Source organism: Myiozetetes cayanensis, unplaced genomic scaffold (genome assembly GCF_022539395.1).
Source record: "Myiozetetes cayanensis isolate MyiCay16 unplaced genomic scaffold, myiCay2020 scf18, whole genome shotgun sequence".
In the NCBI taxonomy this organism is placed as follows: Eukaryota; Metazoa; Chordata; class Aves; order Passeriformes; family Tyrannidae; genus Myiozetetes; species Myiozetetes cayanensis.
In genome coordinates, this window is record NW_026087389.1 from 9,846,571 (window position 1) to 9,871,219 (window position 24,649).

The 24,649-nt window shown below is 44.2% G+C and overlaps 1 protein-coding gene across 7 annotated transcripts in view; it reads right to left on the bottom strand.

The window, feature by feature from the left end:
• SLC6A6 (solute carrier family 6 member 6) overlaps positions 1-24,649 on the bottom strand; it is an 89,813-nt gene that overhangs the window by 31,971 nt on the left and 33,193 nt on the right. The window contains exons 1-4 of one of the 7 annotated variants that reach the window (XM_050312619.1): positions 21,624-21,831; positions 17,240-17,275; positions 14,634-14,699; positions 10,208-10,264 (exon numbers count right to left, since the gene is read on the bottom strand). In XM_050312619.1, the coding sequence (XP_050168576.1) occupies positions 10,208-10,264; positions 14,634-14,688 (112 nt within the window). In that variant the 5' untranslated portion in view covers positions 14,689-14,699; positions 17,240-17,275; positions 21,624-21,831. Of the gene's footprint in view, positions 1-10,207; positions 10,265-14,633; positions 14,700-17,239; positions 17,276-19,470; positions 19,569-21,025; positions 21,045-21,623; positions 21,832-24,649 lie in introns of those variants that run through there. The other 6 variants (XM_050312620.1, XM_050312621.1, XM_050312622.1 and 3 more) reach the window with 6 other exon arrangements.

The window sequence follows — 24,649 nt, forward strand, 5'->3', positions numbered from 1 at the left end:
GAGCTGAGGAATGGAGGGCATTTGGACCGTCTCATGGAAGCTGTTCTTCATGGGGGTTGTTGAAACACTCGTCAACAGGAGAAGAAGGTGTGCAAAAGAGGGTCTCACACCTAGTGTTTAGTGTATACTCTTGTTTTACAGATAACTTCTCCGTGAACTGCTGGGACAGCCCTAAACCTGCTTGACAGGGCACAGAGACATACAGATTCATAGATCTCTCTGGGATTAGGTTTGAAATAAGAGCTTAACTGCTCCCCATGGGGACTGATACTGGAAATACCCCGAAAGAGAACACTGGGAACACAGGCTCCCCTTATGTCAAAAAAACCCAAGGGGACCTACAGCATTAGCCACCTCCAAGATTAAAAACTCTTCAAGATTGCAATTTTTTGCAATCTACTTTTATCTTGCGACACAGAGTTCTTTATTTTTCTGCCAGCTCTAATCCTCTTGCCTGCAGATTTACTTTGACCCAGGTGTTAGTCATAGTCAGTTCTACCCAAAGTCTGCAAGGCTGACCAGCCGACTGCATTCTGTAAACCCTGACTCTCCCTGGGACAAGGTGATTGCCCTATGGTTTGCCCCAATTACCTGCACACAAAGAGTGAAATGGTGCCTTTCTAGACTCTTTCTTCCTAACTGAGTGGAACTGCATTTTGAAAAAGGGATTTCTAATTTGTCTCAAGATACCCTAAATTAATGGCCATGCTTGAAAACCTAATTAGTGAGCAATTAGTTTCCCCTTAGCTGGAGTGTGAAGATAGATCATGATCTTTCCCTTTGTCCAAGAGCACAAACCCTCAAGGCTGCCGCTGCTTTTGGGGTGGCAGTTTCACCTGATGGGTGCCAGGAGATGGACAGCCACAACTTTGGTGGAAGTCACCAGCTCTAAATAGTGGGGCACAGTACACATCCAGTGCCTGCACAAAATTAGTAACAGCCCAGTTTTCTGTGTTTAGACTTGCTAAAATCCCAATTGTGTTTCAAGGGCCGGCAGCTGTGGCTGGCAGGCACGTCCCGTCCACCAGTACCACAGGGACTGTCGCTAAGCGGCCACCTGGGACTGCGGTCCCAGCCCGTGTCACGTTCAAGGGATGTTGGATTTATCCCCCTTTGCTGCCAACCATTGGTGTCCACCCAGCCATTCCCAATTACAGGAACTGTCTACAAAGGCTGCAAGGGTGGGGGGTACAGGCGATTCTCCTTGGTGAAGAAAAGCCAAGAAAATCAAGTTTGTTTAGTGAAAGGCATTGTCTTTTTCCTTAATGGGGTTGGAGTTTCATTTCCTTTAGTTATGTCCCACTGGGTGAGGTTAAAATGGCTCTTGAAGGAAACAGTCTGACAGAGATGCTGAAACAATATGTTGTCACCGCCCAGGTCAGAACCAGAGAATAATAGGTTATTTTTACTGTATCACTTAGTGTGGATGGTATCTGAGATCTAAGTCCATCAGATTCCCCCAAGGAAATATATCGTAAAAAAATACTCTTATAACCAGAGAGTCCAAAAGGAGCAGTGCAAGTCTGAGGCATACGTTTGCCTCCCAGAGACACACGTCTGCCTTCCAGGAGACACATCTGCCTGTGAAAGTACCCCCTCCAGGAAGCTTCAGATGGCCCCAGGAAGCTCTGGCTTCATCTGATGAACTAATATGGATAGATAGAAAGCAGTAGTCCAGCCTGCTATTTACGGTGTGCCAGGCTGAGCCCAACCACACTACAAGAGCCTGACCTGAAAGCAAGGGGAGGAAGGATCCAGACTGGGCCAGGCCCAGAATCTGCTCTCACGTGCACTGGTACAAACCCCCATTAGCAGAGGATGGGGCTATCGATTGTCAGACTGATGCAGGTAAAACATGGAAAAACACAAGAAGGGAGTGTGCAAGGGCACATTGTGCTTCTCAAACATCTGCTTGCCTGTGCCGCCAGGAGCACTTCAAAGGCTCCTCTCCTTCTGCAGAAGAATCTGCGTATGTCCCTTGCTCAAATTTCCCTAGGTGAAATACCTTGCAATAACCCAAGCCCTTCTGCCAACCCCTATAACTGACCAGTCTTTGGTGCACAGCTGAAAATACCAAAAGACCGGCCATAAGTGGAGAACTTTCACAGCCAACTTGGCATGAGCCATCCCCTGGGCTGCAGAAATCAGATCTTCACACGTACAGCCTACATCTCAAATAACCCATACCCTTTAAAAAAATACTGGCATTGAAATGCAATCCTTCGTAACATGCAAAAAAATGAGGTGTAGGGAAAGGGGGAGGCACTGGACAGAGGGGTCAGGCAGTGAGCGATGCAGGTGAGGGAAGGCCTGGCATGGCCACGACCTGCTGGCTGCCAGAACAGACAAAACTCACAGTACTGCTGAACCACTTATTTTTTTTGACAGAAACCTCACAGATTACACATCTGAAAATACACTGAGATCAGTTTCTACTTTGGGATTACAGTAATGATCTGCTCCAAGCTTCTTACAGCCGGAGACAAGTGACCAACGCACGGCGACACCTTCCAGGAGGAGCCTTGAGGTTAAATCCATCATGGATGCTACCTCATTTTATAGCCTCTAAAAATTGAGTCTTCCAAATAGTGGTTTTCCAAATGTTGAAGGAAATGGGAAAATCAAAGTCTGCCTGTACACACAGATATATGTTTGTAAATATTTACACATGCTAAAATGCATGTCCTATCTTGTATCTGAATATCAGAAACCACAGCAAAGCAGACACTTCTCATTTGGTCCATGCATATAAACTTTGACCAAAGACTCAACGTACTCAATTGGTGACTAGCACGCTAACTGAACATTTTTTCTTCCTAGCTTCTTCTGTTAGAAAACTAAAAGCAAAGTACATATTCAGAATACCTCTGACCTTGATGGGAATGCTGCCTGAGGAACATCTGTATTGTCCTGCTGGCTTTATGGACTATTTTTGCAGTGTGGTATGTACCACCACTACTTTTGCTTTCAAGGACCCTTCTCCACTAGAGTTCAGCCTGTGCAAATTGTATGTCTTGAGCTTTTCAGTGCTCTCTCCTACTCTTCTGTCTCAACGACTTTTGAGAGACATCAGTTTATCACATTAGAGTTAATTTTTCTAACCCTGTTTAAGTTCACTGCCTCTTTAGATACTACCATCTCTTATTTTTTTGCCATTTTTTATTTTCTATCTTGCAAATTGAAGTCAACCTCCCTTTAAAAACTGAACTTTCCTAGATCTGCCAATCTATTTGTGGATTGGTTCTTTTTCAAATTATTATTATTTTACATTCATATTCATGAATATTTCAAAATTAGCTGCCCTGATTGCTGGATCAGAGCTGCTCTTCAAATAAGCAGCTTCCACTCTCATTGAAAGCAATGGAAAAGATGCTATTGATTTCAACAGTAGTAGGATCAGGTCCCAAATAAAACTGCATTTATTATGTTTGGCTCATTTCCTAGGATTACTTGGAACTTCGAAAGCTGTAATTCTTGATGTTGACAGCTCTCCCTCCCTCCTGGAGCAGTGTGGTTAAGCCAATCGATACATGATTAAAATAAACAGCCCCTTGATCAAACTTATGGCTTTAGAGCAAGTCTTTCTGCTCTGTGGGAGAAAAAGCCTTTATGTTTGGCAGCCCTCAAGGCCACACCAGTATCCAAAGAGCACCTGACTTCACTTATTGTCCTTAACTCATATCCAAGTTCGTTCTGCTTCACTGAACAAGATACCTACATTTTCTGAAAATAATACTGCTCCCTTTATTGCACACATTGCCTCTCTTCTTGAAAGTGCCTCTAAAAATTCCCTGAACTACAGCTCACTGTTCTGTTTTTAATGGACTCCTCTTTTTCGGATTATGTTTCCCTGGGTATAGGTGGTTATTTAAACACCTATCCATTTTTGCTTTCTTCTTTCTCAGTTTTCCCTTCAACTTTCTTCATCTCCCTTCTCACTCTTTTATCATTTCCTTTTCTTTCACTATGATGCTTTATTTAGTTTTCTAAGATTGACTGGAAAATCTGTACTGAAAATTTTCTTAGAGCAAAATGCACTTCTTTATAATGCTGGAGTCTATTCTGAAAGGAAAGCCCAGGGCTTAATGCAATTTCTTTTTCATCAGTTGTGGTCTGGACAAAAGATATCTTTTTTCCCTACATGCTTTTTTCTTGCTGGTGTTTCCATTCATGCTTCAAACAGGCACCGTGTCACAGCACTGAGCTGTTATAAAATCCTGCATCTTTGCTCAGATTTCAGCAGCAGAAAATCTGCAGTCACGTAATACTCTAGATGCTCATTTTGTTCTACTTATTTATGTCAAAGAACAAAGCAGTTAGAACTAAACCCAGAACAGGAGGAAATTAAAAACTCCTTTGCCGTTCTGTGGGGTGGAAAGGAGGAAAATGAATACCCACAAACATGTTTCAGAGGGAACATGACCCTGTCCCTAAACAGAGGCTGAAGCAAAAAGAATGCTTCCCAGCCTCAGGGATTGATGGCTCAGGGCAGCCCTGGCCCCCACAGTGGTCAGTGAGGAAGAGTATGAGAGGCAGTGAAGTAAGGGACTGGCACACTTGAGTCACACCAGTTGCAACCGTCCTCCTGAAATCTTTGTGGGCACAGCATCTCCTGTATGCCAGTGAGAAGCCAAGTGTCCTGCCCTGGAGAGCCATGATCCTCCTGCTCTGTCCCCTCCTCAAAGAAAAAAGCCCAGGGGTGACTCTTGCAAAGACAACCACGGGGAAGGAGAGCATAAAAGCAAGGGTTGGCAGAGGCGAGAGAATGAAGGGAAAGGGCTCATCCTTTGTATGCTGTATTGGTAATTATGTGCAGGAGAACAACCAGTTAAAACTTGGTTTTGTTCACGTGAAGCCAACTGCTGACCTAATTTAATGCCTCTGGGTGTGCCAGTTCACAGCCTCCTGACTGTCAATAGGCTGGGAAGAAGCACCAGCCCCCGCTGCTGTCCCTGCCTGCTCCCTCTGCTCTACCAGCTCACATGGTGTGACAGTGGAAAAACATTAATTTACTGGGTGACACCACCTCTTAAGGCCTTTGTCCTTATGACAGGGTCCTTAACAAAATGCAGGACTACATCCACATGGTGTGGCTTTCCAAGCAAGATGGGCATTGTTGAAGAAGATTCAACAAGCTGTGCACATCCTTGACTCTCCAAGCACCTTGTACCCTGCAGTTACACCTTCTGACCAAAGGAACAAGCGTTTGTCATATTTTGTTTTCAATTCTGAAGGTCTGTTGTTAAGTGGATTGCAATTTTCTAGCAAGTCTTGGTGTCAATTAAATTAGTTCTATTGCCACAAATAAACTGCACCAAAATCAATAAGGGACGTCCTTCATCCTGCTATAAAAAAGGCAAAAACCTTAAAGCTCACAAAGCTTATGAACTTGAACAGTCAGTGGTGTGCACTGTGCCTATTGAATTTTTTGCATGTGATTAATGGTGTATTGATCCTGTGTGACACTTCTGCAAGGCACTTACAACACGTGATAATGTCAGACAGCAACCTCTGTGTGCTGCGATAACTGAGCTGTGCCTCAGTGCAGGAAAGAGAAACAATAAAATAGCCATTTAGTAAAGCAAATGTGCAATAAGATGTATGAATTCACTATTTTATAGTCATTTTTTCTTGGGGAATAAATGATTTCACCCTCACACAGGGTTTTTTTTTTTCAACTGATTTAAAATTTGGCCTTAAATGTACTGAGTTTACCAATGCTAATGTTCAGGGCTTTCCTGTAACTGAAGATTACTGTACTTTTTCAGTATGTTTTCTAAGTAAAAAACAGATACATGTATAACATGCTTTTGGAAAAAACAAGTAGAGTCTTCTATAGCCAGTAAGGGCTTTGATCAGCTGTTGCTGTATCTACCTAGGCCACCTCCACACAAAGCTGGAGTTGTGTTTTTATTGCCTCTATCCATTCATCTTAACCTAAACAATAACTGAGGACAGATTTCTATCCCACCTGTGGCAGCTGTTTAAACATGTCACCCGGTACTTTATTCCTGCAAATCTAGATCCCCACACCATCGGTGGAAGAGAACAATCCTTTCTTCTTCTTTGTTCCTATGCCCCATGTGCATAACACTTTATTTTTTTTTTTTTTCTAGAACAGAGTAATGGAAGGAAGAGTTGTGCAACATGGCACCCTGGGTGGAAAACAGCCAGCCAACCTGTACCAGGAACACAGCTATTACACGCACGCGATCCGCAGCGTTAGTCCCATTACAGGGCTATAAAATCTGAGCTGGTTACAAAGCCCTGAGGGCTGGATCATGAGCACTAAAACTTAATGGCAAGAGTGAACTACTTTTGATTTCAGCCTTGACTTCTCCTCCACGCTGGCAGTAAATAACACCAAAAATACAGTTCAGCGGCAGAAATGAGCTGTAATCTTTTAAGATGTGGAGCCAAACTCTTGCTGCTGAACCAGGGGTGCTCAGGTGACTGGTGTGCTCGGCCAGGGCACCCATGCTCACAGACCTTCAGCCATCAGAGACTTCCTAAGCACCCTGAGGTTTAATTTACTGTTGTTGTTTTCTTTCCTTCAAGAGAAAAAGAAAAAAAAAAACGGAACAGAAACTTTCAGCATATGAAGTTTCACACAGGAAATGAAATCGAAACCACTGATACAGCAGCGCAGAACAGCACAGGGGGGGTTCTGCAGAGGATATGCTAAAAGAAGAAGTGGCAAAGCTGGTGAACAAGCTCACTGAGAGCACAACTCTGCAAAACAGGTTGGTGAACTGCAGACTTTCACACACACAAAAAAAGCGAAGCTCTGTAGACACTATGATATTTATTTGCTTTCATGCAGCTGGTGCCAGGTGCTGGCTTGCACGGCTGGACAATGGCATGTTTTGTTTAATCCCAGAACAGCCTTGGCTCAGTCTCCAGCTGCAGTTCCATCCTCTCAGCTTCCATGGCCGTCCAGAGCCACTCAGCATGCTCCTGGAGGGCATTTGAGAAGGAATACTACTATGACCTACAGGCCTCTCAATAGGCATTATTTGATCAAAATCACAAATTTTTGATCACTACCCATCTGCTTTGAAGTTCTGAGTTGGAAGTAAAACCTCTGGTATTGACCACTAAACCCATATGCTTTTAAGTGTCCTGTGATTCAGACTGATTCCCAACCAGAGGTGTATTTTCAGTTCACTTTTGCCAGGGCCTCTGACATCAGCTTTCACAGACCAAGAGCTGCGCTCATTTTTACGTCAAGAGATATGAAAGCCAAAGAGTGCCAGAATAAACACTTCACTTTTCCAAGGAAACTAACATACAAACCACTTCTGCATACCACGGTCTGCAAAGTGCAGAACACACACCAAGCACGAACAAAGCCCTGAGCCCACACTCTACTTGGAAAAAAGCCCCACAGAATTCACCCTGGAATTCCTGCCTCCAAAGGGTATTTTGTAAGAGCAAAGGCTGACTCCAATACAAGAAAAAAGGATCTGCAGTCCCACCTTTATACCAGGGTCAATCCCACTCGCTACAGGTACTTGTTTTCCCTGTTGGCTCTTGCAGGTAGGCTTCCCCAAATACAGCATGACAATATAGGAACAGCCTGAGTACTTTTCTCCATCTCTTATCTTTTCAAACAAATGCCAGCTGATGGTTTCACTGCAGGTTGCTTTCATAGCCCTAGCTTGACTACTGTAAACTCAGCTTACTCCTGTTAGCAGTCAAACCTGAACCAGTTGAGGATTTCTCTTAGTGCAATTTCACCTCAGTGAACATGCTTACATTAGATACCAACGTGGCACATTAACCTTTAATATCTAAAGCTGTTTTCATCATGAGTACAATTGTTTTTCATTATTTTGCTAATTAGGGACAGGTGGGAAGCTGTTTGCAGTTCCACTATAAACGATGGGCACCTGACAAACAGCTGAGATAGCAACAAAAACAATTAGGATATAAACTAATGGTAGAAAGTGAGAGACTTCCTTTCGTTTACATGGCTGAATTTTTCTAAGTGACTACAAGAGCAATATGAACTTGTGGTAGTTTTGCAGAGGGAGAAACCTAGTGGATTCAAAGTCAGGTGTACTGCTTTAAATTCCACATCTGATTACTATCTTCCTATTAAATTTCACTTGTAATCCATTGCTTGTACACTGCACAAAGAGTGGAGGAGAGGGCACCTTCAACCCTACTAAGCAACAGTGTCTAATATTACTATATTCCCTCTACGTGGCACAACACCTTTTTCACATTTGAAACAGTCTACATCACCTAAGGAAGATCTGTATGAGGACAGAGTATTGATGTGGTTACAGAAAAGGGAGGGCAGCAACGAAAGCAAGTCTGTCCTGTTAAATCTCGATATTAAAATCCTGCCTTGCATAAAAAGGGAGAACAAAGGCTTTTAGTTGCTCATGTTTAAGTCTTTCTGTAATCCACTATGGTAGCCCCATTTGTAAACTTTACTTTTGATAGAGCCTGATGGGAAATAAGGTGTTTGCATAAGCAATATACTTCTTAATGATAAAGGAGAAATACCAAGAAAAAGCACCTTATCTTGTCAGACTTGAAAGAGCAACCCTATGAAATGATTCTTATATTTCTTTCTCTTAGCAAGGGAGTTGTTGTGGGTTTTTTTTCCCATAGAATAGCTAGATAACTGTTGAAAATTCCCTAAGCTGACATGGTAAATCTGAATGTGATTTTGCTTTCTTTCATCACAACTAAAATAACACTATTCTGACAAAGGGTGTTTTTTGGACAGCATATGGGCCAACCCACGAAAATTTGCTACCCAATCAAGCTCACAGATGCCCCTCTGCACGTCCAAAGCTCTCTGGCAGACAGCTGCAGGGCTGGGAAGGCATTTAGCTGAGGAGCAGATGCTCTGTGCAGCATTAACTCCCTCACGTGGTTACAGCCACATGAGGAAACCAGCACGTAACGGCACAGCGAGGGCAGTTGGTGACTCACTAAACCCTAAACAACCCAAAGCTCTCTCCAAGGCTGCTAGAGAATGGGATTTGTAACTGAAAGGGGGAAAAGATGATCTTTACTTTTTAAATACTTATTGTCCTGACATAATTATGAATCAAGCTCTTCAACTGATAACTTCAGTTGGCACTCACTGAAGATTGGAAGAGAACTCGAATGAAATCCTGGTAAAATTTCAAATAATTTCAGAGGTATCCAAATTTCACCTACTAATCTCACCTTTTTTTACCTCTTGATTTTGTACCCGTGGGAGTAAAACCACTGTCACCTCATTGACCTTCAGGAGTTCACTCCTGTTCTATGCTGGTATGAACGAGTGACAATGACAGGCAGTGAGGAGTTAATGGCATTCACAGCATCATGGCTAAATCAGAACAGGAACTGCGTATTATACAGAACCATAAAGTAATTCAGGTCAGAAGGAACTTCTGGAGGTCGTGTAGCCCAGTCTCTTGCTCAAAGAAGGCCAACATCAAAATCAGACTGGTTTGTTCATGGCCTTATCTGGTCAACCTCTGAAAATCTCAGTGTGCAACCCATCCCCTTGCTTCACTCCTCTCAGGGTGAACTTTTTTCCCACATAAACAATAAGAATTTCTCTATCTGACACAGAAAGAAGATGAGGAGGAAAAGGAAGAGGAGGATTAATACAAAATGGCAAGACAGTACCAAATGGAAGGCTCAATCTTCATATTCTGGTGCTCCACACATACAATACAAGCAGTTGGAAAGCAAAAGGTACTGAGGGGTTGTGAGGTGAGTGACAGATGGGTAAGCTCCAGGTAAGTATAAAACAAGCAACGGTCCCTGGTGACAGCATATTAGACAATACTAATTTTATTGTCAGATTAAAACATATTCCTTTAAGAAAACCAAACAAAAAACACTACTGAGTGCTCCAATGCATGCCAAGCAATTATTGTTCTCCACAATGTGTCCTGTGACTCACTGTGCCACAATGAATTGGCATATGGTGCTCATTCAGGGTATATAACTCACATATTAGCTCTGAAAAGCTAATAGTTACTTGGACTGCAGTTAATTTGGGGGGGGTTTAATTTCCCCATGGCAATGCAATAAATGTCATGCTTATTACTGTATTATTATTATTTAGAAAAAAATATTTTTAGTGGCAGGCAAGTGTCATTAACGCCTGAAATTTCTTGTGTGCTATGAAAATCAATTCAGACAAACTCTGGCATGCGAAAGCACATAAATAATTGGTAAATACTACCTGTGGTCTTCTGGGTCCAGATCTGACTGATGCCAAGAGCAATCAACTCCTTTTTGGCTGCAAAGGATAGGAGGGCACTCAATACCTTGCAGAAGGCACTCAGTACCTGGCAAAAATCAAACTGTCTGTGTGCCAGCACCCCGTGAAAGAGCAAACCTTAGCACGTGCAACAGAAATGGTTTTATTCCCTTGCAAGGGAAGGCAAGCTCCAAGAGAGACACAGAGCCAGCTCTCTGGAGGGTGACAAATACTCTTCCTGTCTGGAAAAGGGGCACTTTCTATGGTCACGCTGCTTAAAAAAGAACTTTAACTCTCTTATCGAAACAGACAGAAGAATTAAGAGAGCATCTGTCTTTCAGTGAGTCTGCCCAAGAGCAAAAGTAGACTGGAAATCCAGTTTTTATCACAGAGAAGGCACCACAGATGCTTAAAATCAGGGACTGAGTAGTAGCAAAAGAAACTGTGTGGGATTACAAGAAAATTATTCTCCTGTAATCAAGATTACTCAAATGAGCCCAGGCTGCACCAGGACTTGTGCATATGACCAAGAGAACGTGACTGCAGAGTGCTAATGGAGCTTTCCACCACACTGAGATGATTTAATGGGGGTAAAACCCTGTACAGGTAAGGTCTATGTAACACTTGTATACATTTAACACAAGTCCACTGAAGCCAGTGCTATTCATTAGCAAAAGTAGATCAGTAAGATAGAAGTGGACCATTGGGATTTCATCCATAGAGAGATTCAGAGCTACAGCAGGAGTACCATGGGTTTCAAAGTCAGCAGGACTGATTCCCAAAAAAGGGGGTCTGACTTTTGACATTATTTACACAACGATAAAGCCATAGCAATGCTACTGGAATCAACAAAGCTATGCTGGAATAAATCAGTTCAGAATTAGATCCTGAATTTATATGTCTTTGAGCTAATTTCACAGGTATCAAACAACATTAACATCTCAAAATGTGAGTTGGAAGGAGAATATAAACAAACACAGCCTACAGCTCTACTGCTCCTGATTCCCAAGGACACAATTATTCCCTTGGTGGTGTCCTGTATAGCCCAAATGCAATGACTGCCAATACAAATATTTTGTTCCTGCATTTGTGCTTTACAAAACGTAAATTTGGACTGTGTGGCCTCAGGTGTTCTCTTCAGTGTTTAATACAACAGGTCCCAAACAGTGATCAGAGAATATGGCCATGACCTTAGCATGAACAGTGATGGTGAATAAGGACCTGCTCTGCTTATTTCCTTGCTTTTAATCTCCTGAACCATTTAGTTGTGCGAAGACAGCTGAAACTGTGCCTGAACCAAGACTGCCAGCATATGACCTACACTCTTTCACTGCTCTGAAGGTTCTTTACTAGTGGTCACAAGGTATTCTCCATCTCCTTAGAAATTTCTTTAGTTTATTCAAACATTTGTTGCATCTCATTCCTTTGGGAATGTCCTCAAGAAAGGGCAAAAATACATAAAAACTAAGTATAGTCCAGGCCTTTTTCCAATCAAAAGTAATATTCATCTATGCAGAAATGTTAAAGTCTTCATTTCACCCAAGGAGACAAAAACAGTGTTTAGGTAATAACACCCTCTCCTCAAAGCAAAGACTCCTCACCAGAAAATGAAATGCTGCCCTTGTCCAGATCCCAAACATTCATTCTCTTGCTGGCTAATTCATGACAGTGTTAGCTAGATTTTCATTACTGAGTATTATTTGTAGCTGCTGTTTTCATGAAGGAGCTGTAGTAAGTGAGATTTATGTTCCTTTTTAAATTGCTTGAAATAATTAGCACTGTTAAATTCAGACTCTGAAAAAACCTACTGATTTCTCTATTTTTTCAATACAGAAGCTACAAAGCACTCTACCACCACCAGTCAGGCCTGGGCCAGAACAGTATGCACACCATATAACAGCCAAAATGTATTAGGAAATAATCTAAGTTCTCCAAACAACCTTTTAAAAGTAAATGATGGCTGTGCTGAATTAAATGTTTTAACAACTGTGCTGTGTGTTATTCTTCTCCAGCCTAAATGCAGACAGGAGCTTGTTTTATTCCTATTAGTGTCTGTATGGATGCAAGTGGGCACCCTGGACCTGGACCACGCTGGTAAGCTCAATGGAAAGCAGGGCCAGTACTGAAAACCAGACCCAGACCAGAATTTTGCAGCTGACTGCCTAGCTTGATGGTTTATACTGATTATTTATACTGCATCTAAAGGCCTGACCCACGCTAGACATTTAAAAACTTGGAGCTTGTGGTTTGCCCTCATCCCTGCATCATTTACTTTTTCCACTCACTGCCCCTCAACCACAGCTTGCTGTATTGACAGTCCAGATACTTATTTAGATTAAGCAAACACTGTGCCCTCTTCAACCCAATTTGGCCATTTCACAGCCAGTGCTGCGTTTCAGAACCTAATCCAACAAACCTGCTTCAAGACAGCACTGAACAAACAGCCTCTAAAAAGCTTTCCACTCATAGTTGGGGTTTTTTTTTGGTTGGTTGGTCGATCAGTTCTGTGACTCATCAGCCTTAACAATGTTTTTCTCAGTGTAGGTGCCACGATCTCGGCAGTGCAGGTTTCCTCAATGCAGTGGGAAAGACAAGATGGAAATACCAGGGGCCAGGGCAGAACTTGGCTTAACAGTTCTACAAGAGGGAACTGATATCAAGCACTACAGTCCCATAGGAGGTGAGGGAAAGATGATCTGCTGTGGGAAAGGCCACATCATGCCATGCATGGAAGACACAGAGAAGCAAGATACTAATTCTATAATGAGAAAAGGTACAAATAAAGACAAGGAGAAGGCTAAACCTGTCAGTTTTTACATAATGAACTTTTTTAACTAAAGGAAGGAAAGGTTAGGGAAGGTATATAAACAAGAATGATGAAGCTGAGAAAGGAGTCTAGATTAACATACAGAAGACAGCTGTAATAGGTATCAAAATATAAAATTTTAAGTACTTATTTGCTCTATATATGATAAAACAGTAGCAACTTCTATGTTAATGATAAAATCCCAGGGCATTAAAATAAATAAAGGCATACTGTCTTACGTAATTCCTGGATAAAGTAAGTGAGTGACATGCAATGGGACGGGGATTTAATGCTATAAAGCCCTGCATCTGAGGAGAGCAGTGACATTGCCTGAGGAGCAGCTACCAAAGCTGTGAATCCAAGAAAGACCTAAAGGTGATTGCAGGTAAGATTAGCTGAGTAATAGAGTTTCTCTGTGTGGTGCTACTGATTGATGCAGAAGGGTCAAAGGCTAAGCTATTTCTGTATGCATACATGGGAAGGGATGACATGGAAATCTAAAGGATAATGCTGTGTCAAAACAACCACAGTGAACAAATTATGACCTGTTCAAGTCTCCACAGATTAGAAAGGAGATAGAGAAATTAAAGGAAATACAAACAAGGACCATAAAAGTGATCTAAGGAGAGAGTAACAGAGTTAAAATTAATATGTTCTATAAATGAGAAGACTCCTGGGCTGAAATCCAGCTATAAATACCTTCAAGGTACTGTGTGCAGAGGAAGGTAATTAATCTACCTCAAAAGATAGTAGGACAAGAAGCAATTGCTTGAATTTAGGAATGGAAAAATTCAGGAAATATAATAAGAAAAAGTTGTTTGAACACATCTACTCAACAAGGTAGACTCCCAAGGTGATAGCTAAGGCACACTAACTGTATGCAATCCAGAACAGGTTGTATGAGGAAGGAGCTCTGGGAAATTTTGCCATCATAGCTTTCTACTGTCCAAGGAGACCACCACAGTCCAGCCTACTGATCTTTCTGTCTTGTTCTTTATGGGTTACCTTATAGACTGCTTTTCTATTTAAAAAAACCCAACAGAACACTCAACCTATACATCCATGTAATGGCAATAAATCTACACCAGAGCTCAGAAATGGGGGTGTGCAGCACTCCAACTTGTATCTCAGGTAATGGCAAACCTCTCTGACTCTCTTCTGGTTATTCAGTGGTGTGTGCAATGTGAGTCTGTTGGGCGCCAGGCATGAGTGTGTCAGCAGGAAAAAAAACACTGAACCAGAGCTCAGATTATTCTGAGTATCTGAACATTGAGGTCAAAGGCCAAAGCGGGAACTACCTCTTGTGATACTCGTGGTCTTCCCCAGCCTTGTATTAATACATCTTGCACAGAAGCTTTCAGTGTCACTGCATAAATTATGTACTTTGATTTATGATTAGCTGAAAACCAACTCCAGCAGTATTTAACAGCCCTCAGGAGCTCTTAGTAGAAAATAAAAAAGAAAATAAAATAAAAACCCACACACATTTGCAACAGACCTTACAGTTTTCAGTGACAAATGGGTACACACAAACGTGAGGAATATAAAACCCAAGTACCGTTACACCCTCCCTTAAACAAATCCCATCCCAACTGCACTCACCAATCGGGACTTCTGTCCCCTCCTCAATGTAGATGGGCAGTGGTGATTCCTCCATAGGATGAGGCACTGATGGAAAGTAATGAATTGTGGTAGTATTTGTCGCAAAGTGACTACAATAAGATGGTCCCTTTCTTATCATTACAACTACATATGGCTGGTTACTGTCACAAAGAACCCTTTCTCAAAGTGGTCATGTCCTGTCACAGTGAGCGGTCCAAGTCACAGTCTGAGGGGTTAATCCCCACCGAGCATTCACTGCCACAGGAGTCAACCCCTCTGAATAGGGCCTGGGAGAGATCCCTGTCCTGGATGCTTCACCATCCTGCCATTTTGTTATAGCCTCACTACTCCTTTCCCCGGAGTTTAACTCTCGTTTGGAAACTCACACAGTTGAAGAAGCCAAGGGGAGCCAATGCACAGACAGGCACAAATAGAGTTATCGAGTCAAAGTCATAATATTTCATGCACAGAACCAGAAGAGAGAGGCTCTGATGCTCCAAGCTTGCCGTTAGCTGTTGAAAAGCCACAGCAGGTGATGGAAGGCTGCACCGCAAATGGCCTCTGGACCACTCATTTCATTACTCATTTCAGAGTGTATGTATGTTGACTTAAGAATTCCCGATTACTTCTTTGTGATACTGCAGTCTCCAGGCAAAACTCTTCAGATCTGCACTGCAGACTTATTCTGCAGTTTCCAGACACCGCACAGTCACTGCTGCAGGGTTTGCCTGTTTGGGTTCTTCTCTATTTGGGAGCTTCTTCTCTTAAAGGTATTTTCGTTGCACTATTTCCCATTTATAATCTCTGGGAAGCCTATGCTTCACAGGATTTTCAAGAGATTTGAACTTCCTACACTAGAATGATATAATAATGAGCTACAAATGTTGAAAATGGTCATACTCAAAAAGCTTTGGGATTTTTTTCCTTCTCCATTACCTTTTAAAAATGATGATGCACTTTCTCAAAGATACAAACGCTTAACCTAGTCTAAGCTAGAATTCCCAGTAGCAGGGAAGGAGGATTCTTTAATCTTTTGTGGGGTATCCTTCACTTACTACTGGATTTTTAGGGGTTTTTTTTGAAAGATTGTCTTATGATATCCATAAAACCAGCCAAAGAACACTTGTGGTTTAAAGCTATTAAATAAAGCATCTTACAATGTTTCTGCTAGCAACACAACCAGAATAAAGAGCGTTTTTAACAGATGCTTGACTAGCAACAGGCGTAATATAACCCCCACACTGGTGCTTTGTGGGATGCAAAGGGCTGCCAGTTCCCTGCCTTTACCTAAGCCCACCCCTCGCTCACGTGGAAGATGAAGGGAAGCACAGGGGAGAGGAAGAGCAGACCACGGTTGCCTACAGAACTACTGTACAAGCCACAGAAATCATGGTCTACCGGGATGCCTTGCGCAAGCCACGTTTATCTAGAAGCTGAACTAACATTCCAGCTCAACAATAGCAAAAAAATTTGTTACCACACGGCGTTTTGCTACATATTAACCAGCAGTTGCTACGCAAGCATAATGGAGTGCTGCAATTCCGAGATACATGTTATTTATTAAAAAAATAAAAAAAATAAAAAAAATATGTTGACTTATGGGAAATCAGCCTGAGGTGAGTGCTCGTGGGCTTGCCATGCCACTGGACACAGTACATGCTTGAAAGTTATGCAAAGCGGGCCCTGCATTGGGAACAATGCAGTCTTTTTCCTTGCTAAGCTAATTTTGCATAAAGGCAATGAGAGTCTTCGTCTATGTAGCCCCTTAAAACATTTAATCAGATTTACTAAGAAGAAATACCAGAGCAGAGCTTCCTATACAACTCAACAGTTTTCAAATCTGAGATCTGCAAAAAAACCAGGTCACTAGATGGTGTGAAAAAAAAAAAGCCTGTTGTATTTTTAAGACATAACAGCTTTATCGGTCCCATGATGAACACTTTACCGGGCTCCCCTAGACCGAGCAGCCAGGCTGGAACCGAGTGCTTTCACAAAACATTTGCAGTGGTATTCACCAATGGCTGGTGGCATCTACTCTTACTGTAATGGGTATCACCATAGGTTGTAGAAAAGGCCTGAAATAACTATAGGCTATTTGAGGCCAAATACACGTATACACACTCTCTCTTACCCACACATATACATGCACACACTAGTACACGTGCACGCAAACAAACAGCTCTATAGGCAGAACTTGGATTCTGTAGGATCCAAGGCAGAAAAGCTGACTTTTGTCACAGGGTTTGGGAATCAAGGACTCTGGGGTGCTAAATCAAGTTCTCACTTATGGGTCTCCTCTGCTTCAGGCAAACCAATTTAACATTATCTCTCCAGGATTTACACGCCAACATTATGGAAATGCTGCTTAAATGCCTGCAAAGTGCTTTGCAATGGTTTCTAAATTCTGCAGTGATATGCACAGAAGAACTGCACAGATAGGTTTAAGATAACAGTTGCTGAGCATTATTGCTGTGTAACTACAGGCTATTTTTACATGCTCTATTACTTGGTTTCTATAAACAGATGGTAAGTGTTCAGTATTCGAATGTTTTAATGAGCTTTATAAGCCTTTCGTAATTTCATAAACCAGCATAAATAACACTTACATGAAGTAGAGTCTCTCCTGAATGTATTTTCTCTTCCTGTTTGGAAAAAAAAAAGAGAAAAACAAAAGGGAAAAATATTTTAAAGGAAAAAAACGGGTTTAGCAAGATAAGTCAGACATGTTTCAATATTATCATGCATCATGTTTGCTGAATTTCATCAATATGATCTTATACTTGAAGAACATCAAGACACTGAATCTAGTACCAATGCCAGAACAGGAGATCATTTCTCACATGCTTCATCCAATGTAAAACATTGCAGAAGATTTGCCTACACTATCTGAAGAGCAGGAAAATTAAAGTACAGCAGTGAAATAAAATGCAAATACCATGCGATCTGAAGCAAAACAATGAAAGAGAAAACGAACTTTTAACTACATTCCAGCTCACTGATAACCCCATGTCTCAGCATATGGGTTGGTCTCCTACCCGACCTGCACCAACATCCTGGAGCAGGGTTCTCCTGCTGTGTTTTGGCACGGCATGGTGCCATGTTTTTTCCATGCCAGCGCTCAAGCACTGACTGTATTCAAGCTCAGGTTGGGCAGCCAAAGCAGCGAAGGGGTCCTTTGAGGCTGTGACAACACCGAGTGATAGAGAACCACAACAGGAAACCCAATAACTGCTAAAATGCACAAACCTTCCCAACAGCCACAGACCTCCCACCCAAAGCTTGGTGGCATTTGATTCATGTTCCCCTTCCACCAACATAGCTCGTGGGTTTGGTGGATGCTCCTGGAGCAGGGTTTAGGGCTGCTGTAAATCTAGACACATTGAAGAAAGAGAGACTGATAGAAATACAGAAGATGCCGTAGGACACCAGCCATGGTTTCAGTGTCACAGACTGGCAGCACAGCAGCCCTTCCAGCAGCAGGTTTTTGTGGACAAAAGGACAATGAAGAGCAGCAGTTTCACTTAATTTCTACTGCATTATCTTATATCTATATTAGCTTCTATGTAAGCAACTTAAAGGGTATTGCCTAGAGTTTACGTGCCTTGGGATGATACTCAGCTTGCACAAATCAATTAAATCCATGGCACTGCAACAGCTGAGGATTCAAGTAAATACGCATGTATGGAAGAAATTCAACAAATATTAAATCACTGCATTCACATTCTTTTTTTCCAAATGCCAAGGACCCAATCCTGCAAGCAGCTCGCTCAGAGCAGAGTAGCACCAGAATAAACCTGAGTTCTGTGTATAGAGCTCTTACTGAAGTAGACTCAGGATTACTTCAGAAAACATAACCCTGGTCCGTTTGGTCACATAAATTAAGTTAGTGATGAAAGAAGTCAAAGGCACTAATCCTACTGAGTAATCTATTCAAAGCTTCACTTCTTAAATGATTTACAATTTATTCATATGACCAATCAAACAAGCATTACTTACAAAAGGCTTTAACTACCAGTGCTTTCCCATCCATTTTTATGTGTTGCAATATGGTTAAATTTAAAAGAAACTAATCAGCATAATCTTTTCAGAGTTGTTTGCCACCATGGTTAAAACCCCAGGCAGGGCACCACTGCTGAGACTCCTCTTACTGGTGGAACTGGCAACACTGCCCCATTACCCACTGAGGCAAAACTATAGGGCACTGGAAAACCTGGAAGGGGCAAAGTTAAAATAATAGAGGGTTGCCACTAAGACTTGAGGTGCACTGATGAAAATCCTGGGAGTATCACTGCCTGGGAAAAATGGCAGCCTGTTGAAAGTGCCCGAGAGTCTTTTTGGTAACATTCAGCCCATAAGACCTGGCTGGAAGCCACTAAGATACACTAAGAGTATTGATTAAAAAAACCCTCACTGAAATATTAGCAATGATTAGCTGTAAGACAAGATCCTCACTGAGGCTTTACAAACAGGACTTCTCTCAGGCATAGGAAGTTTCCCAAGCACTCTGCAGCAAGAGCAAGCCAATCTAAAGTGTCTTCCTAGTTTTCCCAGGCAACATCACACCTCTTCTCTGACAGCATTTCACACTGACTGAAGCCTCCTGCTACAGCCCCAACATTTCACCTCTGACATAGAAGCATCAGGCAACCCAAAAGCTACACAATAGAGACTACCAACAAAGAGCTGAACGCCAAATTTAGCTACTGCTTACAGCAAAATAAAACAGAAGTCGGTAGCATTTGAAAGATTCCCAGTTTCTACTGGACTCCAGAACAATATTCCTAAGCAAACCAACCAAACGCCCTAGGATTTTGATTTAGCATCCCCGAGCATGCACCTTCTTGGGGCCTCCAGGTATCACGGTGCCACCTGCAATCTCCTGTCTTTTGCGAAGTATGACAGAAAATAACCCTCACAGCGCACGGTGAAGGAAGCAGGTTAATAAGTGACAGCAAGAAGCGGCCTTTCCTCTCCCGTCCCCGGGGTCGGGGTCCCGCCCCGCCCGGGCAGCACCCAGGGAGCGGTAAAGGTGTCTGTCGCCCTCCAGTGGGAGCTTCCTCAGCACAGCCCAAAGCGTGAGAGGTGGGAACAGGGAGGGACGGAGGTGAAAGGCAAATACAGAGAGGAAAAACAAACAAACAAAAAAACCAACATGCAAAGCAGATAAGGGACAGTTGAAGAAGCAGCACGAAGATATATTGTTTCTGAAAGTGCCAAAAATAAAGTTTCCAGTGTCAGTTTAACCAGGCAACACAGACGTTCTCTCTTCACACTCGTGCTTCAGCCTAGACTTAGTCCAGGCGAAGGACACTGTCATGCTGCTGGCTGCCTCAGCTGCTCACACATTTTGCTTTAAAAAAACCCTCCAATAACCTTCAGGGAAACCTTTCCGTAACACTCGTGGCAAAGCAGTCAACTCCCCTGAATTCGGACCCAGAGGTAAATAAATATCCGACTGTCAACAACCATCAGAGGTTTCACCAAAGCCTCTCCCCTCCAAATTCCACCGCAGCAGGTTTTAACGGGCTGATTTACCCTCAAACCTAAAGTCATAAAATCTAAACCGGTAGCAACTGTCATCTGAGCTCCAAATTACACAGTCGATGACATATGCCCCCGTCAGGGCTGCCTCACTGTTTTGCTAGTCCAAAACTCAAAACATTTTCACATGCAAGCAATAAAAAAAAATGCAGTTACCAAAATAGCACTATCAACGTAACCAGCTCCTCTCGGCACATTTTCCTAATGCCTTTCCCAATACGGTTAAAAAAATGGGAACTAACCAAAAAAAAAAAAAAATCCATCTTTACACCTTGGCACAAACTGTGCTAGAATATGTGTGGTGTTGTATTTCTTCGTGCTTATCTGGATCCTCTCCCACTACTTCCCCCCTTTTTTTTTTTCATCTGTGCTTCCCTTTAAACGCAGCTCTTACTAAACAGCAGAAATCAGCTTTTACAATTTCTAAATATCAAGTTTTGCCACTCTCGGAGCTGCCTAAGGATAACACAGCTTGCCTTCAGCTTCATAAATCACACATACTCTGCACATTTCTTCGCCTGGGTGAAATAAATTCTCCCATGTTCTTATATGGAAACCTTGTGAGTCCTCCCACGTAGCGCCTGGTACAATATTCAGGCAGCGATGGGCATTCATTATCTTAAAGCAAGCGGGTGAATTTCGAATACAAGTTACCCCCAGATGAACCCAAAATTATTACCCCTTCACACCACGCTGAGCTCAGTAACCTGCTCTGTGCAGTCCCTGCATTTTATGTCCAAGCCCCAATCACAACTTTAATTTCAGCATCAAACCAACAAAATAAATCGGAAAGGAAGGGAATAAAAAGGAAAACGAGGAAAATAGAAAGCAGCAGCAGCGTTATTACCCACCAGGTAGGCCCATTAGCATCAGATGTAGCATTGCCTCTACCAGCCCCTTCACTCGAGGTTAGCGCACGGCAGACAGAGAGAACACAGCGGGGAGGGGTGGGAAGGAGAGAGAAAATGGGCAAAAATAGCCGGGGAGAGAAGCGTGCGCCGTATATGTGCTGGAGGGCCGCCAGCAACGGGGAATTGCTGAGAACTGTTATCGCCAAAAAAAGTTAACGCAAGGTGGGGGGAGGTGTGGGGTAAATAATCGCCGGGGAGGAAAAACCCCGCCGGGGTAATGGGAGAGCTGGGGAGGACGGGGCTGGAAGGAGAAGGATGAATTAATAAATAAATGTAAGAGGGGGAAGGGAAAGCGCGCCCGCGGGGCACCCCGACCCGGGGCGGACAAAGGGACGACGATGCCTCCGCCACCGGCCCGGCTCGGTTCGGCTCCGCCGGGCGCGGAGCGGCCGCCCCTTTGTTCGCAGAGAGGGGCGATCCGGGGCGATTCGCGCCGGCCCCGCCGCCGCCACCACCGCAGCGGCGGCGGCAGCGGCAGCAGCAGCAGCAGCGGCAGCCCCGCCGCCCGCCCGCCCTCCCGCCCGGGAGGTGCCGGTACCTGCGTCCGCTGGCCGCGGTGCCTGCGCGCCGCTGCGCCCCTGCGGCGGTGCGGCGCGTCCGGCGGAGCGGTGCGGCGCGACTAGCAGCGCCGAGCTGGAGGAAACGGTAATTTATAAGCGCTTTCTTCCTGACCTCTCGTGTCTGTTGTCTAATGAGGGAGCTTTGAGCATCACCCATCCTGCTGAGTGGAAAAACACCGGCACGGCCTCTTCTTTGCTGGGGAGGGGGGAGCCTAAAGGAAGGGGTGTGGGGGAGGAGGGGCCATGCCGCAGACACGGCGGCGGAGCCCGGGCTTGGCAGGCGGCCGCGGGGCGGCGGGAGGGGCGGGCGGGTGCGGGGCAGCGGCCACCGCCGCCCGGGGGGGCCGCCCCGGGCCGCCCGCCCTCCCCCGCGGCTGCCGCGGGCAGCGGGAGCGGGGCCGGACCGGACCGGGGCCGGCCCGCGTCCCGCGGCGGGGAGGGAGATGAACGACGGCTCCCAGCTGCCGCTCTGCTCTCGCTATTTTTTATTTTTCGTGCGTTTTAATCATTATTTTTTATCTTCACACAAAGAGCGCCCTTCTCGCAGTCAAAGCATCCCACGGCACTGTCACTAGCTCTGCCCGTCGCTGCGCCCGGGCCCTGGCTCTGCTCTTCCGCGGCCACTTTTCTTCCCGGGAACTGTACTCTGGACCCGGTGCCGCCCTGCCAGGCTTTCGGGGCGTTTGGTCTCGGCAGCGGTGTGCTGCTGGAGAAGGCAACACGGGAGCGTGGCCTGGCAGGTGCCTGGGCGGCCGGCATCTCCCTGCTCTGCTCTGCCGCCTCCCAGAAGCGCAATCCCCGGCACCGGGCAGTCCCAGTCGCAGCTGGAGAACAAAGTACGGCCGGGGCGATCGGCAGGGAAAATGAGCAGGGCAACGTTTTGTCTTGCGTTGGGTTTCACAGAACCGAAAGCTGGTGCTTTTCCCCTGCAGGCGAACGGGTACATGACTCAAATATGTCCTCGCTCTCCTACCTGCATCCCCTCCGGTTCTCTTAATGAAAGGGTACAGCAGCACACAGAGTCGTGAGGAATTTTCATATAACCCCTGCTGAAGACTTAGTAAGATCCTCTGTACTGCAAAATACCGTTTGCATTGTGGGAGCAGAGTAGTGGTGAAAGGATATTTTGGACCATCTGTGTTTTGCGGAAGTCCCGCGGCGCTAACCTTGCACTGGGAACAGCAAAGATGCACCAAAGAAGAGTGAACAGTCCCCGCAGCTCTGCTCTCCAGGCTTTCCTGGATACAAGATGCTACCTTCCTACACCACAAACTAGGGCAGCAGTCACTGGGAGCCCACCTCTGGAGCCCATCACCTATGCACAGGCTTCTGGAGGAACAAATTCCATCACAGCAGCCTCCAGGGAGGTCTCTAGAAAAGGCTGTTTTCCTAAGCTGGTTCTTGCAAAAGCTGCACCCCTTCAGCACACTCCTTGCTGGCAATACAGGATGCCAAACTGCCACAGTCACACATCCAATTTGCCCTGATTGCAGTGCCCTTGTGATTTTCCAGTATCTGAGCAGATTTCTAAAGTGATTGGGTTTTTAGCTCAAAAAGAGATAGAAGTATAGGATATATGCAGCTAATTGATGTCATATCTCCACTGAACAGCCTGGTTTAAACTCATAACGATGTAGTCCATGCTGCCACCTACGTCTTCTGATTCAGCTTTCTTGTGTACTGCAGCTTCGATTCGTAGGCATCCTTCAGAAGGCAGCTCACATTTTGTGAGACTCCACGAGGGACCACAAACACAGGCAAGCTCTGGCTACACTAGGGAGTGAAGCAAAATGCTTCTCACTGGTGCAGCCACTTGTTTGGTTGCAGTGAGGACGCCTTGATGCAGATTAGGAACAAGCAGTCACATCGGTGAAATGTAAGTAGCGGCTGGAGCCTCGTCTGTGTGAAGGATCCTGCCAGCACAGCTGTACCAGTGACAGCAGTGGAATATTTTGCTCAAGTTCTCTAGGGGAATCAAAGCCTGTATTTTGTCTCTGTCTTTCTCTGTTCTGTTGCTCCTCACTCATTAAAAGTCAGTCACACAAAGCACATGGTTGCTCTCTGTGTTTAAAAAAAAAAAAATGTTTGGGGTAAAAAAACAGCAGCCAAAGCTGTTTTGAAGTCAGAGGCGTGTACACAGTACCTGGAACTAAGTGGAAAAATAATAATAATAATTAGTCCTTTTGTGTCATAAATATGCACATGGATGTTTGCTATTTTATTATGAGACAGCACGACTTCTGAGAATGTGCCTGATGAATATTTGGGGGAACTCTGCCTTCAGCTGCAGCAGTGTATGGCAGCATTAATGCCTTTGGCTCCTCCACTCCCTTATGTAACTGAAATCACAAGTTGGAGCCCGAATTACAAAGCATAAGCATGTGTATAATATTAAGCATACAAATGGTGCCTGAAATTACTGTCCTTTTCATGTAGGTCTGGCTTTAATCTGTTAGAATTTTTGCTTCTGTGTATCTATTGACTTCAGCATGTGCTGATGCCATTCACAGCACAATCAAGCCTGACCCCTTAAAAACCTCACTCTGAAGACATTAACCCAAACTTAATGAACACAGTCCAAAATCAGTCTGGTTACAGGTAGGTGTAGTTCAAATGACTTGTATACCAGACCTCAAGTGTATCCAGCATTAAGATGCTGTAGGAAGCAGAATACCCTATCCATGTGGCTGCTTTGGTGACCAGCCAGAGTGGCAGGTTTTTGCACCCCAACCTGAGGCACGGGCTAGCCATCACCTTCCTTTGCATTTTCCCTCTTTCTCAGAGACTATTTTTGCCATTACCATGCTGATCTGCTTTCTGGAGTTTTAAGGTGTCGGGTGCTGATACAGCGAGTGCCTCTTGTATCTGTTTAATCCGATAACATAACTCTTTTTTAATCTCCATGTCTGGGTCACAGGGTTTAAAAAAGACACTGGGCCAAATCCCCAGCTTGGCTACAACGTGTGGAAATCTACTGAGATGGCACGAAAGTCAGGAGAGGTTC